General features: G+C 47.4%; 1 protein-coding gene across 1 annotated transcript in view; it reads right to left on the reverse strand.

Moving 5' to 3' along the window:
- Positions 1-19,918, reverse strand: part of LOC121534207 (retinoschisin-like) — a 74,161-nt gene that overhangs the window by 33,773 nt on the left and 20,470 nt on the right. The window contains exons 3-4 of the mRNA XM_041840770.1: positions 8,825-9,068; positions 413-554 (exon numbers count right to left, since the gene is read on the reverse strand). Coding sequence (XP_041696704.1) covers positions 413-554; positions 8,825-9,068 — 386 coding nt within the window. The remainder of the gene's footprint in view (positions 1-412; positions 555-8,824; positions 9,069-19,918) is intronic.

Below are 19,918 nucleotides of genomic sequence, written 5' to 3' on the forward strand. Positions count from 1 at the left end.
TGTAAATGATGCACACACCTGATTTAGGAGAGGAGAGGACAGGAGAGGACAGGAGAGGAGAGGAGAGAACTGGAGAGGAGAGGACAGGACAGGACAGGACAGGACAGGACAGGACAGGAGAGGAGAGGAGAGGAGAGGAGAGGAGAGGAGAGGAGAGGAGAGGAGAGACCAACGTACACATTATATTACAATAGGACAACACCTAGATTATGATACCATTGTTGCAAAATGTGACCACAAGCACATATTAACCACCAGGCTCTTCTGAGGATGGTTAAGAGATCTTTGACAATGTGAGTGTATGATGTGAAACAGGGAAACTCTATGGGTTGACAGTATTATGAACAGACGGACAGACAGATGGATGGACAGACAGGACAGATAGGACATTAGTATTGACAGCAGCACTGACCCGAAGCCCTGGCTGTTGAGTCGGGCCCTGTTGGAGGTCCAGGAGGAATACCAGCCGGTGTACTCTTCCTGGTTAGAACAGCTGATCTGGTCCGGTGTCACTGAGCCAGCCTCGAACCCCAGGGGCTTGTGATAGAGACACTCTGTGGAGCACAGGCACACTGTTTTATAACAATTTATAAAGTCATGAAGCATTATGGCACAATGCAGAAGAGTCTATTTTCAACATAACATTTCTCACACAATCTCATTTGTATTCTCAGTTCGAGTGGTACAGATCAGAGCACGGTATCTAAGTTGTAATTTGGTTCTGAAATGTTAATGTCAGGGCGACCTGCGTGTCTTCTAGCGTTGCGTTACACTTCATCAAACCCCTGCCTTGACACAGAGACACCATCTGGGAAGTTGATCAATGTCAAACGTTTACGGAGATTTCCAGATGTTTACAGAGATTCTGTGTAAATCCCCTGCTGGGTTTTGTCTCTCTGCCAGTAGACTAAAACGCTCCTCTGTTCGTATGTTGGATGTAAAGGATTATGGCTCACATCACGCTCTCTGTCCTCTCTGTCCTCTCTGTCCTCTCTGCCCTCTCTGTGCTCTCTGTCCTCTCTGTCCTCTCTGTCCTCTCTGTGCTCTCTGTCCTCTCTGTCCTCTCTGTGCTCTCTGTCCTCTCTGTGCTCTCTGTGCTCTCTGTGCTCTCTGTCCTCTCTGTGATATCTGTCCTCTCTGTGCTCTCTGAGCTCTCTGTCCTCTCTGTCCTCTCTGTGCTCTCTGTCCTCTCTGTCCTCTCTGTCCTCTCTGTGCTCTCTGAGCTCTCTGTCCTCTCTGTGCTCTCTGTCCTCTCTGTGCTCTCTGTGCTCTCTGTCCTCTCTGTCCTCTCTGTCCTCTCTGTGCTCTCTGTGCTCTCTGTCCTCTCTGTGCTCTCTGAGCTCTCTGTCCTCTCTGTGATATCTGTGCTCTCTGTCCTCTCTGTCCTCTCTGTCCTCTCTGTCCTCTCTGTGCTCTCTGTGCTCTCTGTGCTCTCTGTCCTCTCTGTGCTCTCTGTCCTCTCTGTGCTCTCTGTCCTCTATGTGCTCTCTGTGCTCTCTGTCCTCTCTGTCCTCTCTGTGCTCTCTGTCCTCTCTGTCCTCTCTGTGCTCTCTGTCCTCTCTGTGCTCTCTGTCCTCTCTGTGCTCTCTGTCCTCTCTGTGCTCTCTGTGCTCTCTGTGCTCTCTGTGCTCTCTGTGCTCTCTGTCCTCTCTGTCCTCTCTGTGCTCTCTGTCCTCTCTGTCCTCTCTGTGCTCTCTGTCCTCTCTGTGCTCTATGTGCTCTCTGTGCATGTGTATGTTAGCTGGACATACAGTGGGGAAAAAAAGTATTTAGTCAGCCACCAATTGTGCATGTTCTCCCACTTAAAAAGATGAGAGAGGCATGTAATTTTCATCATAGGTACACGTCAACTATGACAGACAAAATGAGAAAAAAAAATCCAGAAAATCACATTGTAGGATTTTTAATTAATTTATTTGCAAATTATGGTGGAAAATAAGTATTTGGTCAATAACAAAAGTTTCTCAATACTTTGTTATATACCCTTTGTTGGCAATGACACAGGTCAAACGTTTTCTGTAAGTCTTCACAAGGTTTTCACCCACTGTTGCTGGTATTTTGGCCCATTCCTCCATGCAGATCTCCTCTAGAGCAGTGATGTTTTGGGGCTGTCGCTGGGCAACACGGACTTTCAACTCCCTCCAAAGATTTTCTATGGGGTTGAGATCTGGAGACTGGCTAGGCCACTCCAGGACCTTGAAATGCTTCTTACGAAGCCACTCCTTCGTTGCCCGGGCGGTGTGTTTGGGATCATTGTCATGCTGAAAGACCCAGCCACGTTTCATCTTCAATGCCCTTGCTGATGGAAGGAGGTTTTCACTCAAAATCTCCACGATACATGGCCCCATTCATTCTTTCCTTTACACAGATCAGTCGTCCTGGTCCCTTTGCAGAAAAACAGCCCCAAAGCATGATGTTTCCACCCCCATGCTTCACAGTAGGTATGGTGTTCTTTTGGATGCAACTCAGCATTCTTTGTCCTCCAAACACGACGAGTTGAGTTTTTACCAAAAAGTTATATTTTGGTTTCATCTGACCATATGACATTCTCCCAATCCTCTTCTGGATCATCCAAATGCACTCTAGCAAACTTCAGACAGGCCTGGACATGTACTGGTTTAAGCAGGGGATACGTCTGGCACTGCAGGATTTGAGTCCCTGGCGGCGTAGTGTGTTACTGATGGTAGGCTTTGTTACTTTGGTCCCAGCTCTCTGCAGGTCATTCACTAGGTACCCCCGTGTGGTTCTGGGATTTTTGCTCACCGTTCTTGTGATCATTTTGACCCCACGGGGTGAGATCTTGTGTGGAGCCCCAGATCGAGGGAGATTATCAGTGGTCTTGTATGTCTTCCATTTCCTAATAATTGCTCCCACAGTTGATTTCTTCAAACCAAGCTGCTTACCTATTGCAGATTCAGTCTTCCCAGCCTGGTGCAGGTCTACAATTTTGTTTCTGGTGTCCTTTGACAGCTCTTTGGTCTTGGCCATAGTGGAGTTTGGAGTGTGACTGTTTGAGGTTGTGGACAGGTGTCTTTTATACTGATAACAAGTTCAAACAGGTGCCATTAATACAGGTAATGAGTGGAGGACAGAGGAGCCTCTTAAAGAAGAAGTTATAGGTCTGTGAGAGCCAGAAATCTTGCTTGATTGTAGGTGACCAAATACTTATTTTCCACCATAATTTGCAAATAAATTCATTAAAAATCCTACTATGTGATTTTCTGGATTTTTTTCTTCTCATTTTGTCTGTCATAGTTGACGTGTACCTATGATGAAAATTACAGGCCTCTCTCATCTTTTTAAGTGGGAGAACTTGCACAATTGGTGGCTGACTAAATACTTTTTTCCCCCACTGTAAATCTTGTACATTTAGCTGATGTTGAATGCACAGCGGTAGTTCTTCAACTACAGGACACATTGCTGTCACTTTCACCATGTGAGGGGTCCTTCATACCACTGAGTTTAATGTGAGTGATTTTGTTTCTTTATGGGGTAGATCAGCTTTAATATTGCACATAGATTGTGGCATAGATTGTGGCTTCTATCAATGTCATTGTCTGCATCATTTCCAATCTCCCTTATATATTGTATACATATACACTACCAGTCAACGGTTTGGACACACCACTCATTCAAGGGTTTTTCTTTATTTTTACTATTTTCTACATTGTAGAATAATAGCGAAGACATCAAAACTATGAAATAACACATATGGAACAGCTTCTATCTCAAGGCCATCAGACCGTTAAATAGCCATCACTCGCCGGCTTTCACCCGGTTATGCAACCCCGCACCTTAGAGGCTGCTGCCCTATGGCTTGTGAAAGTATTCACCCCCCTTGGCATTTTTCCTATTTTGTTGCCTTACAACCTGGAATTAAAATCGATTTTTGGGTGGTTTGTATCATTTCATTTACACAACATGCCTACCACTTTGAAGATGCAAAATATTTTTTATTGTGAAACAAACAAGAAATAAGACAAAAAAACTGAAAACTTGAGCGTGCATAACTATTCACCCTCCTCAAAGTCAATACTTTGTAGAGCCACCTTTGGCAGCAATTACTGCTGCAAGTCTCTTGGGGTATGTCTCTATAAGTTTGGCACATCTAGCCACTGGGATTTCTGCCCATTCTACAAGGCAAAACTGCTCCAGCTCCTTCAAGTTGGATGGGTTCCGTTGGTGTAAAGCAATCTTTAAGTCATACCACAGATTCTCAATTAGATTGAGGTCTGGTCTTTGACTACGCCATTCTAAGACATTTAAATGTTTCCCCTTAAACCACTCGAGTGTTGCTTTAGCAGTATGCTTAGGGTCATTGTCCTGTTGGAAGGTGAACCTCCGTCCCAGTCTCAAATCTCTGGAAGACTGAAACAGGTTGTCACGGCCGTCTACGGAAGGAGTGGACCAAAGCGCAGTGTTTGTAGCGAACATGACTTTATTAAAGTTAAAGTGCACGAACGAGAAAACAATAAACAATGACGGATAGTGAAGTCCTCAGTACACAGACTGAAACATGGAACAAAAACCCACAACCCTAAGGTGAACACTGACAGTTTAAATATGGCTCCCAATCAGAGATAACGAGCCGACAGCTGACACTCGTTACCTCCGATTGGGAGTCACATGACGAGACAAGACACTACAACCAAAACCAAACACAACCAAATGAACACACCCTATACCCAACACAACCAAATGAATACACCCTGGCTCAAACTACACAGTCCCGGAGCCAGAGCGTGACACAGGTTTCCCTCAAGAATTTCCCTGTATTGAGCGCCATCCATCATTCCTTCAATTCTGACCAGTTTCCCAGTCCCTGCCGATGAAAAACATCCCCACAGCATGATGCTGCCACCACCATGCTTCACTGTGGGGATGGTTTTCTCGGGGTGATGAGAGGTGTTGGGTTTGCGCCAGACATAGTGTTTTCCTTGATGGGCAAAAAACTCAATTTTAGTCTCATCCGACCAGAGTACCTTCTTCCATATGTTTGGGGAGTCTCCCACATGCCTTTTTGGCGAACACCAAATGTGTTTGCTTATTTTTTTCTTTAAGCAATGACTTTTTTTCTGGCCACTCTTCTGTAAAGCCCAGCTCTGTGTAGTGTATGGCTTAAAGTGGTCCTATGGACAGATACTCCAATCTCCGCTGTGGAGCTTTGCAGCTCCTTCAGGGTTATCTTAGGTCTCTTTGTTGCCTCTCTGATTAATGCTCTCCTTGCCTGGTCCGTGAGTTTTGGTGGGTGGCCCTCTCTTGGCAGGTTTGTTGTTGTGCCATATTCTTTCCTTTTTTTAATAATGGATTTAATGGTGCTCCGTGGGATGTTCAAAGTTTCTGATATTTTTTTATAACCCAACCCTGATCTGTACTTCTCCACAACTTTGTCCCTGACCTGTTTGGAGAGCTCCTTGGTCTTCATGGTGCCGCTTGCTTGGTGGTGCCCCTTGCTTAGTGGTGTTGCAGACTCTGGGGCCTTTCAGAACAGGTGTATATATACTGAGATCATGTGACACTTAGATTGCACACAGGTGGACTTTATTTAATTAATTATGTGACTTCTGAAGGTAATTGGTTACACCAGATCTTATTTAGGGGCTTCATAGCAAAGGGGGTGAATACATATGCACGCACCACTTTTCCGTTATTTATTTTTTAGAATTTACTGAAACAAGTTATTTTTTTTCATTTCACTTCACCAATTTGGACTATTTTTTGTATGTCCATTACATGAAATCCAAATAAAAATCCATTTAAATGACAGGTTGTAATGCAACAAAATAGGAAAAACGCCAAGGGGGATGAATACTTTTGCAAGGCACTGTACATAGCATAGAATCACTGGACACTTTAGTAATGTTTACATACTGCCTTCCTCATCTCATATGTATATACTGTATTCTATTCTACTCTATTGTAGTCAATGCCACTCAGACATTGCTCTTCCTAATATTTATATATTTCTTAATTCCGTTATTTTAATTTGAGATTAAAGATACTACTGCACTGTTGGAGCTCGGAACACAAGCACTTCACTACCTGCAATAACATCTGCTAAATATGTGTATGTGACCAAATTTAATTTTAAATCGTATTTAATTTTATTTTCCCCTAACTCTACCGTCCCTTAATTGGAGTAAACTAATGGACAGCAACACTTAGGCTTCTACTTCCTATACATACTATATCCATTTTACGGACACAGTGTCTACATGAGTCATCTTGTTATTTGCTAAACCTAAAGGCCTCCAACAGGGTTATTCTCCTGTAGCTCAGTTGGTAGAGCATGGCGTTTGCAACGCCAGGGTTGTGGTTTCGATTCCCACGGGGGGCCAGTATGAAAATGTATGCACTCACTAACTGTAAGTCGCTCTGGATAAGAGCGTCTGCTAAATGGCTAAAATGTAAATGTAATGACATGAGCAGGTAGTCCATCCTGCACACGGCTCCATAGCTAACACACCACATGAAGGACCTGCTCCACCACCGACCCCATGCTGGGAGGCTGAAAGGGAGGCTGCTGGGAGCTCAACATCCAGGACAGGCTCTGACCCCATGCTGGGAGGCTGACTGCTGGGAGCTCAACATCCAGGAGGACAGATGGTCAGCCTCTAAAGTGGTGCTTCGCCCCTCGGGCCTGACCAGCCGTTTATATAAAGGCAGCTTCTAATCCACTATGCTGGATCAACTATGGTTGCCAGGTCCAAAGTCGTGATCCACAGGCTGCCCTCCATCACGTGTGCTGCTGGGCCCAGTATCAGGGAGCAGTAGGGCTTTTGGGTGACAGGCTTATTTAGGGACGTAATCTGTTCATCACATTGCTGCTACAGTAATGAGTTTATCTAATGGCATCCAACATATCCTATCCATCCTCCTTCTATCCTATCCATCCTCCTTCTATCCTATCCATCCTCCTTCTATCCTATCCATTCTCCTTCTATTCTATCATCCTCCTTCTATCCTATCCATCCTCCTTCTATTCTATCCATCCTCCTTCTATCCATCCTCCTTCTATCCTATCCATCCTCCTTCTATCCTATCCATCCTCCTTCTATCCTATCCATCCTCCTTCTATCCTATCCATCCTCCTTCTATCCTATCCATCCTCCTTCTATTCTATCCATCCTCCTTCTATCCTATCCATCCTCCTTCTTCTCTTCCTAACTGACTGACACTCCTATGGAGCGATTTCCGTGCCAACAGATTTGAATTTAATATTTTTTAATTTGTAATGCACAAATTCATAAATTGAACTTGTATTTCATGATTTGAAACTGAGTTGACAGAATATTTTTTTTGGGGGGGGGCATATAGCAAACGCTCTTGTCTAGAGCGACTTACAGGAGCAATTAGGGTTAAGTGCCTTGCTCAAGGGCATATTGACAGAGCCTTTTTGGCTCGGGGATTCATACAAGCAACCTTTCAGTTACTGGCCCAACGCTCTAACCGCTAGGCTACCTACCGCCAAGTCTTCAAGATCCAGCAAGGTTACTTGCGTGGTTTGGTGATCCATGCTTATGTGACAAACTAACACGTGTCAAACTAACACGTCTTCAGGTCTCAGGCAAGGCTCTCATCACATAATCATGGATCACCAAACCACGCAAGTAACCTTGCTGGATCTTGAAGACCTGTATTAGTGTAGTACTCGTCAGCCTGAGTGAAACTCACTCATCAGCCTGAAGAGTCACCCCTTGCGCAATTGAAGAAGGCCTTTTTTATTAGCATGATGGGTTGTACTAACCCTAACCCAACAGTACCAACCTTAACCCAGCAGTACTAACCCAACAGTACCAACCTTAACCCAACAGTACCAACCTTAACCCAGCAGTACTAACCCAACAGTACCAACCTTAACCCAGCAGTACCAACCTTAACCCAGCAGTACCAACCTTAACCCAGCAGTACCAACCCTAACCCAGCAGTACCAACCCTAACCCAGCAGTACTAACCCAACAGTACCAACCTTAACCCAGAAGTACCAACCTTAACCCAACAGTACCAACCTTAACCCAACAGTACCAACCTTAACCCAACAGTACCAACCCTAACCCAACAGTACCAACCTTAACCCAGCAGTACCAACCTTAACCCAGCAGTACCAACCTTAACCCAGCAGTACTAACCCAACAGTACCAACCTTAACCCAGCAGTACCAACCTTAACCCAGCAGTACCAACCTTAACCCAGCAGTACCAACCTTAACCCAGCAGTACTAACCCAACAGTACCAACCTTAACCCAGCAGTACCTACCTTAATCCAGCAGTACCAACCTTAACCCAGCAGTACCAACCCTAACCCAGCAGTACCAACCCTAACCCAGCAGTACTAACCCAACAGTACCAACCTTAACCCAGCAGTACCAACCTTAACCCCGCAGTACCAACCTTAACCCAACAGTACCAACCTTAACCCAACAGTACCAACCCTAACCCAACAGTACCAACCTTAACCCAGCAGTACCAACCTTAACCCAACAGTACCAACCCTAACCCAAAAGTACCAACCTTAACCCAGCAGTACCAACCTTAACCCAGCAGTACCAACCCTAACCCAACAGTACCAACCTTAACCCAGAAGTACCAACCCTAACCCAACAGTACCAAATCTAACCCAACAGTCCTAACCCAACAGTACCAACCCTAACCCAACAGTCCTAACCCAACAGTACCAACCCTAACCCAACAGTCCTAACCCAACAGTACCAACCTAACACAGCTAGGTGACCACAGGTACAGTAGGTGACTATAGCTAGGTGACCACAGGTACAGTCGTTCACCACGGTAAGGTCAGGTGACCTGGGCGGAGTCCTATCCTCACCTGGCATGCAGTCTAGTGGGCGGCTCTGAGGAGGTGGCGTGGCCAGGACAGGTGATGTCATAATGAGGGTACCTGTTGAAGAATCCCCCCCTTCACAGTCACATGTGCAGGCTTTCCCTGTCCCTGTCCATGTCTCTAGGACCTCCTCCTCCTGCACCTCGTCTTCTAGTGGTACGTCCTCCTCCTGCACCTCGTCTTCTAGTGGTACCTCTTCCTCCTGCAGCTCCTGGACCTCCTCTTCCTCCTGGAAAACAGGTCCCCAAATGGTTACAATCCCGTTTCAGACTACTATAGTTCTAACCAACCCAATCCCATCTCAATGTACTAGAGTAACTAGAGTTTTAACCAGCCCAATCCCATCTCAATGTACTAGAGTAACTAGAGTTTAACCAGCCCAATCCCATCTCAATAACCAGCCCAATCCCATCTCAATGTACTAGAGTAACTAGAGTTTTAACCAGCCCAATCCCATCTCAATAACCAGCCCAATCCCATCTCAATGTACTAGAGTAATTAAAGTTCTATCCAGCCCAATCCCATCTAAATGTACGAAAGTAACTAGAGTTTAACCAGCCCAATGCCATCTCAATAACCAGCCCAATCCCATCTCAATGTACTAGAGTAACTAGAGTTATGACCAGCCCAATCCCATCTCAATGTACTAGTGTTACTAGAGTTTTAACCAACCCAATCCCATCTCAATGTACTAGAGTAACTAGAGTTATGACCAGCCCAATCCCATCTCAATGTACTAGAGTAACTAGAGTTATGACCAGCCCAATCCCATCTCAATGTACTAGTGTAACTAGAGTTTTAACCAACCAAATACCATCTCAATGTACTAGAGTAACTAGAGTTATGACCAGCCCAATCCCATCTCAATGTACTAGTGTAACTAGAGTTATGACCAGCCCAATCCCATCTCAATGTACTAGTGTAACTAGAGTTTTAACCAACCCAATCCCATCTCAATATCCAGCCAAATCCCATCTCAATGTACTAGAGTAACTAGAGTTATGACCAGCCCAATCCCATCTCAATATCCAGCCCAATCCCATCTCAATGTACTAGAGTAACTAGAGTTTTAACCAATCCAATATCATCTTTATAACCAGTCCAATCCCATCTCAATGTCCTAGATTAACTAAAGTTCTATCCAGTCCAATCCCATCTAAATGTACGAGAGTAACTAGAGTTTAACCAGCCCAATGCCATCTCAATAACCAGCCCAATCCCATCTCAATGTACTAGAGTAACTAGAGTTCTGACCAGCCCAATCCCATCTCAATGTACTTGAGTAACTATAGTTCTAAATAGTCCAATCCCATCTAAAAATACTAGATTAACTAGAGTTCTAACCAGCCCTATCCCATCTCAATGTCCAAGAGTTACTAGAGTTCTAACCAGCCCAATCCCATCTCAATAACCAGCCCAATCCCATCTCAATGTACTAGAGTAACTAGAGATCTAACCAGCCCAATCCCATCTCAATGTACTAGAGTAACTAGAGTTCTAACCAGTCCAATCCCATCTCAATGTACTAGAGTAACTAGAGTTCTAACCAGCCCAATCCCATCTCAATGTACTAGTGTAACTAGAGTTCTGACCAGCCCAATCCCATCTCAATAACCAGCCCAATCCCATCTCAATGTACAAGAGTAAATAGAGTTTTAACCAGCCCAATCCCATCTCAATGTACAAGAGTAACTAGAGTTTTAACCAGCCCAATCCCATCTCAATGTACTATAGTAACTAGAGTTCTGACCAGCCCAATCCCATCTCAATGTACCAGAGTAACTAGAGTTTTAACCAGCCCAATCCCATCTCAATGTACTAGAGTAACTAGAGTTCTGACCAGCCCAATCCCATCTCAATGTACTAGAATAACTAGAGTTCTAACCAGCCCAATCCCATCTCACTGTACTAGAGTAACTACAGATCTAACCAGCCCAATCCCATCTCAATAACCAGCCCAATCCCATCTCAATGTACTAGAGTAACTAGAGATCTAACCAGCCCAATCCCATCTCAATAACCAGCCCAATCCCATCTCAATGTACTAGAGTAACTAGAGTTCTGACCAGTCCAATCCCATCTCAATAACCAGCCCAATCCCATCTCAATGTACTAGAGTAACTAGAGATCTAACCAGCCCAATCCCATCTCAATAACCAGCCCAATCCCATCTCAATGTTCTAGAGTAACTAGAGTTCTGACCAGCCCAATCCCATCTCAATGTATTTGAGTAACTATAGTTCTAAAGAGTCCAATCCCATCTAAAAATACTAGATTGACTAGAGTTCTAACCAGCCCTATCCCATCTCAATGTCCAAGAGTTACTAGAGTTCTAACCAGCCCAATCCCATCTCAATAACCAGCCCAATCCCATCTCAATGTACTAGAGTAACTAGAGATCTAACCAGCCCAATCCCATCTCAATGTACTAGAGTAACTAGAGTTCTGACCAGTCCAATCCCATCTCAATAACCAGCCCAATCCCATCTCAATGTACTAGAGTAACTAGAGTTCTGACCAGTCCAATCCCATCTCAATAACCAGCCCAATCCCATCTCAATGTACTAGAGTAACTAGAGTTCTGACTAGCCCAATCCCATCTCAATAACCAGCCCAATCCCATCTCAATGTACTAGAGTAACTAGAGATCTAACCAGCCCAATCCCATCTCAATGTACTAGAGTAACTAGAGTTCTGACCAGTCCAATCCCATCTCAATAACCAGCCCAATCCCATCTCAATGTACTAGAGTAACTAGAGTTCTGACTAGCCCAATCCCATCTCAATAACCAGCCCAATCCCATCTCAATGTACTAGAGTAACTAGAGATCTAACCAGCCCAATCCCATCTCAATGTACTAGAGTAACTAGAGTTCTGACCAGTCCAATCCCATCTCAATAACCAGCCCAATCCCATCTCAATGTACTAGAGTAACTAGAGATCTAACCAGCCCAATCCCATCTCAATAACCAGCCCAATCCCATCTCAATGTACTAGTGTAACTAGAGTTCTAACCAGCCCAATCCCATCTCAATAACCAGCCCAATCCCATCTCAATGTACTAGAGTAACTAGAGTTATGACCAGCCCAATCCCATCTCAATGTACTAGAGTAACTAGAGTTATAACCAGCCCAATCCCATCTCAATGTTCTAGAGTAACTAGAGTTCTGACCAGCCCAATCCCATCTCAATATACTTGAGTAACTATAGTTCTAAAGAGTCCAATCCCATCTAAAAATACTAGATTGACTAGAGTTCTAACCAGCCCTATCCCATCTCAATGTCCAAGAGTTACTAGAGTTCTAACCAGCCCAATCCCATCTCAATAACCAGCCCAATCCCATCTCAATGTACTAGAGTAACTAGAGATCTAACCAGCCCAATCCCATCTCAATGTACTAGAGTAACTAGAGTTCTGACCAGTCCAATCCCATCTCAATAACCAGCCCAATCCCATCTCAATGTACTAGAGTAACTAGAGTTCTGACTAGCCCAATCCCATCTCAATAACCAGCCCAATCCCATCTCAATGTACTAGAGTAACTAGAGTTCTGACCAGCCCAATCCCATCTCAATGTACTAGAGTAACTAGATATCTAACCAGCCCAATCACATATCAATGTACTAGAATAACTAGAGTTTTAACCAGCCTAATCCCATCTCACTGTACTAGAGTAACTACAGATCTAACCAGCCCAATCCCATCTCAATAACCAGCCCAATCCCATCTCAATGTACTAGTGTAACTAGAGTTTTAACCAGCCCAATCCCATCTAAATGTACTAGAGTAACTAGAGATCTAACCAGCCCAATCCCATCTCAATAACCAGCCCAATCCCATCTCAATGTACTAGAGTAACTAGAGTTCTGACTAGCCCAATCCCATCTCAATAACCAGCCCAATCCCATCTCAATGTACTAGAGTAACTAGAGATCTAACCAGCCCAATCCCATCTCAATAACCAGCCCAATCCCATCTCAATGTTCTAGAGTAACTAGAGTTCTGACCAGCCCAATCCCATCTCAATGTACTTGAGTAACTATAGTTCTAAAGAGTCCAATCCCATCTAAAAATACTAGATTGACTAGAGTTCTAACCAGCCCTATCCCATCTCAATGTCCAAGAGTTACTAGAGTTCTAACCAGCCCAATCCCATCTCAATAACCAGCCCAATCCCATCTCAATGTACTAGAGTAACTAGAGATCTAACCAGCCCAATCCCATCTCAATGTACTAGAGTAACTAGAGTTCTGACCAGTCCAATCCCATCTCAATAACCAGCCCAATCCCATCTCAATGTACTAGAGTAACTAGAGTTCTGACCAGTCCAATCCCATCTCAATAACCAGCCCAATCCCATCTCAATGTACTAGAGTAACTAGAGTTCTGACTAGCCCAATCCCATCTCAATAACCAGCCCAATCCCATCTCAATGTACTAGAGTAACTAGAGATCTAACCAGCCCAATCCCATCTCAATGTACTAGAGTAACTAGAGTTCTGACCAGTCCAATCCCATCTCAATAACCAGCCCAATCCCATCTCAATGTACTAGAGTAACTAGAGTTCTGACTAGCCCAATCCCATCTCAATAACCAGCCCAATCCCATCTCAATGTACTAGAGTAACTAGAGATCTAACCAGCCCAATCCCATCTCAATGTACTAGAGTAACTAGAGTTCTGACCAGTCCAATCCCATCTCAATAACCAGCCCAATCCCATCTCAATGTACTAGAGTAACTAGAGTTCTGACTAGCCCAATCCCATCTCAATAACCAGCCCAATCCCATCTCAATGTACTAGAGTAACTAGAGATCTAACCAGCCCAATCCCATCTCAATAACCAGCCCAATCCCATCTCAATGTTCTAGAGTAACTAGAGTTCTGACCAGCCCAATCCCATCTCAATGTACTTGAGTAACTATAGTTCTAAAGAGTCCAATCCCATCTAAAAATACTAGATTGACTAGAGTTCTAACCAGCCCTATCCCATCTCAATGTCCAAGAGTTACTAGAGTTCTAACCAGCCCAATCCCATCTCAATAACCAGCCCAATCCCATCTCAATGTACTAGAGTAACTAGAGATCTAACCAGCCCAATCCCATCTCAATGTACTAGAGTAACTAGAGTTCTGACCAGTCCAATCCCATCTCAATAACCAGCCCAATCCCATCTCAATGTACTAGAGTAACTAGGAGTTCTGACCAGTCCAATCCCATCTCAATAACCAGCCCAATCCCATCTCAATGTACTAGAGTAACTAGAGTTCTGACTAGCCCAATCCCATCTCAATAACCAGCCCAATCCCATCTCAATGTACTAGAGTAACTAGAGATCTAACCAGCCCAATCCCATCTCAATGTACTAGAGTAACTAGAGTTCTGACCAGTCCAATCCCATCTCAATAACCAGCCCAATCCCATCTCAATGTACTAGAGTAACTAGAGTTCTGACTAGCCCAATCCCATCTCAATAACCAGCCCAATCCCATCTCAATGTACTAGAGTAACTAGAGATCTAACCAGCCCAATCCCATCTCAATGTACTAGAGTAACTAGAGTTCTGACCAGTCCAATCCCATCTCAATAACCAGCCCAATCCCATCTCAATGTACTAGAGTAACTAGAGATCTAACCAGCCCAATCCCATCTCAATTACCAGCCCAATCCCATCTCAATGTTCTAGAGTAACTAGAGTTCTGACCAGCCCAATCCCATCTCAATGTACTTGAGTAACTATAGTTCTATATCGTGGAGCTCCGCCCCATAGGGGAGCTCTGCTCCTAGTGGTTTACCCTCTGCCCTAAGGCAGCAGCAGCCTGAGACAAAATTATGCACACACCTACAGCCAATAGGAGTACAGGTGTCCCTATAAGAGGGGATGCCTCCCCTCAATCAGCCTCCCTTTTTCTTCAGCGACTGGATGACTAGACTGAAGAGCCAAGAAGAGACGAAGCACGAAGACTCAGGACGAGAAAATAACGCCGTTGATATTCCAGTCATCAACGTCGTCTAAATGAGCACACCGGGAGATTTTCCACCCCCAAAGCTCTTTTCATAGCTCAGTGCAGATGCACTTCCATGGCGGCGGTGACCACCACGACCTATGTTTCGTGTGTTTGGGATCCCAGCATGCCAAGGAAGGCGTCTGCAGTCCCCATTGCGCCTCCTGCGCCCTCCTTTCTTTAAAGGAGAGGAAGCAGCGTTGGGCGTTTTCAGGGAGGACATCCCCCTTGAGGATGTGCTGTCGATACTAGCCTCTGCTTCAGAGGTGTCGTCCGGCAGGCGCAGACTCGGGGAAGATAGGGACTTTGAGGAGGGGTCTGGCATTCCAATGGAACAGTCGGACCCCGTCCCTCATACTTTCAAGCCCCCTTTCCTTTGGAGGGCGAGAGGGCTTGTAGTCCCTATAGCGAAGGGGATACGAGCTCTGAGAGATCAGAAGCTCTCTCTTTCGCTGCAGCCTCTCTGAGATCGGATTTTCCGGGTCTCATTGAGAGAGCTGCTCAACGGCTGGTAATAAGGCTGCCCCCTCTTCCCTCCGCACCGGAGGTTGATATGATGGAGGGCGGTCCTTATTCCAGGCCAAGGAAGGCGGCAGAGCCAGTGGCTCCTGCCATGCCTTCTTTGGCTAGGGTGCGTTGGAGGCTCGTGGGAGGCACCTTTAGCGGCGCGTTCGCCTGTGAAAGCGTATCTCCCATTCACGAGAGTGGAAGGAAGGTTTCAGGGTCAGGAATCCCCAGGTTAGAGAGCGCCATGGCGGCGTATCTCGTACCGGGTTCGAGCCCTTGGCCCTCTTCCAAGAAGGCCACGTTGCCATCCCAGAAGGACCGACTCACAGCGTCGCTGTTAGAGAAGTCTTTTGGGTTGGGAGCCCAAGCTGTAGCAGCAGCTAACAACATTGCCCTCTTGGCGGCCTCTCTGTCCCGTTTAACCACGGGTAAGACAGAGATGGCACCGGAGGAGGTGGAGGAGGCGTCCAGAATTTCTTGCGCCATACTCCACCTGACACAGGCGTCCGCAGTCTGCGCGGGGAGGTCCATGGCCACTTCGGTGGTCGGGGAACGACACCTCTGGTTGTCCTTGACATCCATGAAAGAGGCAGACAGGACGTCTCTCTTGAACGCCCCCCTCTCTGACGACGGCCTCTTTGGGGTCGCAGTCAAAGAGGCGACGGAGCGTTTTTCTAAGTTAGAGGAGGAGAAGAAGCAGTTGGCCAAGCACCTGCCGTTGGCAGGACGACTCAGCCCCCCTCCTCCCCAAAGGCCATCTACCTCCGCCCCTCTAAGTAGACCGGGGTCTACAACGAGGTGGCGTAATCGGCGTCATCCGGCGGCCACGAGCAGCAAGGGAACGGGCCCGGCCCTCCCAGCAGCTACGGTAGCCCCACTACAGCCGGCGAGGGAGGTGACGAGGACGCCGACCTGGCCCTCCAAGGGAGGCAAGAGGAGGCGTACGTGACGGGACGCGGGGGTGTCACGGTTTACTAAGCCAGAACCCAGAAGCAGACCAGGACAAGGTAAGTGGTGTCAAAGGTGAGTGTTTATTTAACTGATCCACGGGTGATGTTGAATAATCCAGGGAACAGAGCGGGCGGCGTGGATGAGTTGTAGAGGGTGCAGTGGTTGGTCCAATGATGGCTCGGCAGCCGCCGACCATCAGGCAGAGGTTGGGTGAAGGTTCCGGACGAGTGACTGTAGGGAGAACAAAACGGAGGTAAGCATACAACCAGCAAACAAGGTGCAAAACAACAAAACTAATGCTCTAAGCTCTAGGACTGATCCGCTGATAAACATACTGTTCATGGCTAACGATCCGGCAGGGAATGGATGTTAGGCCAGAGCCTAAGAAGGGTGATGATCAGGACCAGGTGTGCAGATTGCTGATGGGATGCAGGTGCGGAAATCAAGAGAGCTCCCGCCTAGCAACGTTGCCCGGCAACCAGGCAGGGAGCGTTCCAGAACCCTCGGGAAACTGGAGATCACGAGCAGAAAAACTAGTACACCGACCGGACCCGACTCAGACTGCCGGGATCGTTACAGGGGGAGAGGATGGAGGACGCATCGATGGTGTCGAACGTGCCCACTGTTCCCCCCCACCCTTCGGTTGAAGGGATGGGTGTTGATGTTAATGCCTTTGTTGATGTGTTTAATAAAGAGTTGGCTCCACCTGACTTTGTCAAAAAAGAGCCTCTTTTCCATAATACGTCCGAGAGCGTTCAAATCTCACCCTCTCTTCCTTACCACTCTAAGAGCCGTTCAGCCCACCGAGGGTGCGTTGCTGAACAGGCACTAAGAGTAGGTATCCAGAAGACCTCAATCAGGTCGTCACATCACACTTCACGTATAAGAAGTGCTTTACATAGAAGGCAGCAGTCCCGGTCAGATTCTGACATGAGGGACGCAGCCGCTATTTGGGGATGGCGCACTAGCACAGACTAAGGTCTCCACTAGTACGAGCCAGACCCATGCTGCGTTCACGGAGGGCCCGATTACGCGGTCACAAAGGTGCCCAGAGTATCGGCGCCCCCAGGCATTGTAACACAGCAGCTATCTGGGGACGGCGCATTATCGCAGACCAAGGTCTCGGTTAATGCGATTCAGACCCATGCTACGTTCACGGAGGGCAGGATTACTAGCGTTATGCGGTATGACCAAAGTATCAGCTCCCCTGACAGAACGAGCCAGTACTCACCACACTGAGCGTGAATCAACCCACCAGGGGTGCAGAGTTGAACACACACAGAAGGTGAAAGTTAAGAAGGTATCAAGGCGCCGCCTTGTTTTACCTCATAGAGACCTCATACTACAGACTTCTAGGAGTACTGTAGTGAAGGGCTCTGATAGCGAATTGCAGTCACCTAAGATGACGCAATCGCTTGCTGGGGATGGTGCCCTGCCGCAGGCTGTGGCCTCGGTCAGCGCAATTCAGACCCGCGATGCGTTCAAGGAGGGCAGGAATACGACGGTTACGGGTTTAACCGACGTCCCTACTCCTCTTTCTTTCTCAGAACGCATTGATAGTTCCTCTCCCTTTCACGGGAGGCCCACCTTGGGCTGTTCCACCACTTCAATGTTGGGGAACAGTGGCGGTAAGGGCCATAGAGGAATACAGGTCCTTCCTACTGGATGCACCACAGCTTCGCGCCCAGCCACTTTCTCTGCATTGCTGGCAGTGGCGAAGAAGCTGCACCCTCTCACGCTGGCTAGAACAGACGTTGCAGAAGGGTTATGCCCTCCAATTCCACCGAACCCCACCCCCGTTCAGGGGAGTGGTGGAGACGGTGATGAAAACGCCAGACAAAGTGGCCGCTCTGATGACAGAGATTACGGAACTTTTGGCGAAGGAGGCAGTGACAGTAGTTCCCCGGGAGCAAAGGAACAAAGGGCTATATTCGCCTTATTTCCTAGTGCCCAAAAAGACGGGGGGAGTGAGACCGATTTTGGATTTACGCATTCTCAACGAGAGCATAACCAAACGGCCCTTCCGAATGCTAACGACAAAACGTCTGCTGGAATGTGTCCAGAGAGGGGACTTTTGTACGAGCATAGACCTAAAGGGACGCGTACTTTCATGTGCCGGTTCAGCCGCGTCACAGGAAGTTTCTGCGGTTCGCCTTTCAAGGGGTGGCGTACGAATACACGAGGATGCCATTTGGGTACGCCCTGGCACCTCGCACATTTTCCAAGTGTGTGGAGGCGGCATTGGAACCGTTGCGTCGTCAGGGAATACGGCTACTAGCCTACCTGGATGACCTACTGGTTCTCGCCCCGTCAGCAGAGCTGGCGATCACTCACACAACACAGACAGTGATGCATCTCACGAGTCTGGGGTTTGCTGTGAATTGGAAAAAGAGCGCGCCCTGGCCCACTCATCAGATTGTCTACCTGGGGATACAGCTAGACACTGTGAGGATGAGGGCTCGAATTTCGGACCCCCGAAGGGTAGCCTTGTTGCTAGCCCTAAGGAAGTGTCGTCCGAATCACACGGTGACGGGCGCTGTCGATCATGTCACTTTTGGGTCTCATGTCGTCAGCCCACTCTGTGGTTCCGCTGGGACTCCTGCATATGCGCAGGATGCAGCGATGGTTCGCCCAACTAAGACTAGACCCATTGCGTCAACGTCATCGGTTGGTGGTGGTTTCCCCTCTCGCTCAGTGCAGACCTAAACTATTGGAGAAACTTCGCGCGTTCTCACGCACGGAGTCCCGATAGGAAAGGTGTCCTCTCACATCCCAGTATTCACGGATGCGTCCCTGACGGGATGGGGAGGGACATGTCAGACACAAGCGATAGGAGGTGTGTGGCCTCAATCAGGTCGTCACATCAACCTCCTGGAGTTGGAAACGGTTCGACTGGTTCTGACCCACTTCGCGTCTACCCTTCGGGGTCGCGATGTGCTGGTCTGGTCAGACAACCGGACCACAGTAGCCCACATAAATCGCCGGGAGGAGTCAGGTCTCCTGCTCTCCATCGGGGCGGCAGAGGAATTGTGGCTGTGGGCTCACGAGCACCTTCGCTCATTGAGGGCAGCACACATTCCGGGCTACTTGAACGTAGGAGCAGACCTCATGTCAAGAGGGGGTCCTCGAGACGACGAGTGGTGTCTGCATCCAGACATTGTTCTCCAGATTTGGGAACAATTCGGGAGAGCCGAGGTGGACCTATTCGCGTCACGCGTGAACGCGCAATGTCCTCTGTGGTTCTCTCTGAGGGAACAGGACGAACCGCCACTGGGAAGGGACGCCTTTGCGCACCAACCGTGGCCGAGAGTTCTCCTGTATGCATTCCCTCCGCTGTCCTGCATTCTCCCACTGCTAGCCAGGGTGAGGTCAGGGGGCTGTCAGTGATACTGATAGCGCCCGATCGCCCGGGGCTCCGTGGTTTGCGGAGATGAGTCAGATGTTGATTGCGCCACCTTGGCCAATTCCACATCGACGGGACGCGTTGTCTCAGGCGGCTGGCACGATAGGGAAATTGCCCATAATCGGCCAACCACTGAAGGCCTGGCTGCTGAAAGGGACAGGCTAGAGCGCGGTGGGTTATCTGATGCAGTGATCAGGACCATACAGGGTT

This window comes from Coregonus clupeaformis, unplaced genomic scaffold (genome assembly GCF_020615455.1).
Source record: "Coregonus clupeaformis isolate EN_2021a unplaced genomic scaffold, ASM2061545v1 scaf0092, whole genome shotgun sequence".
Taxonomy (NCBI): domain Eukaryota; kingdom Metazoa; phylum Chordata; class Actinopteri; order Salmoniformes; family Salmonidae; genus Coregonus; species Coregonus clupeaformis.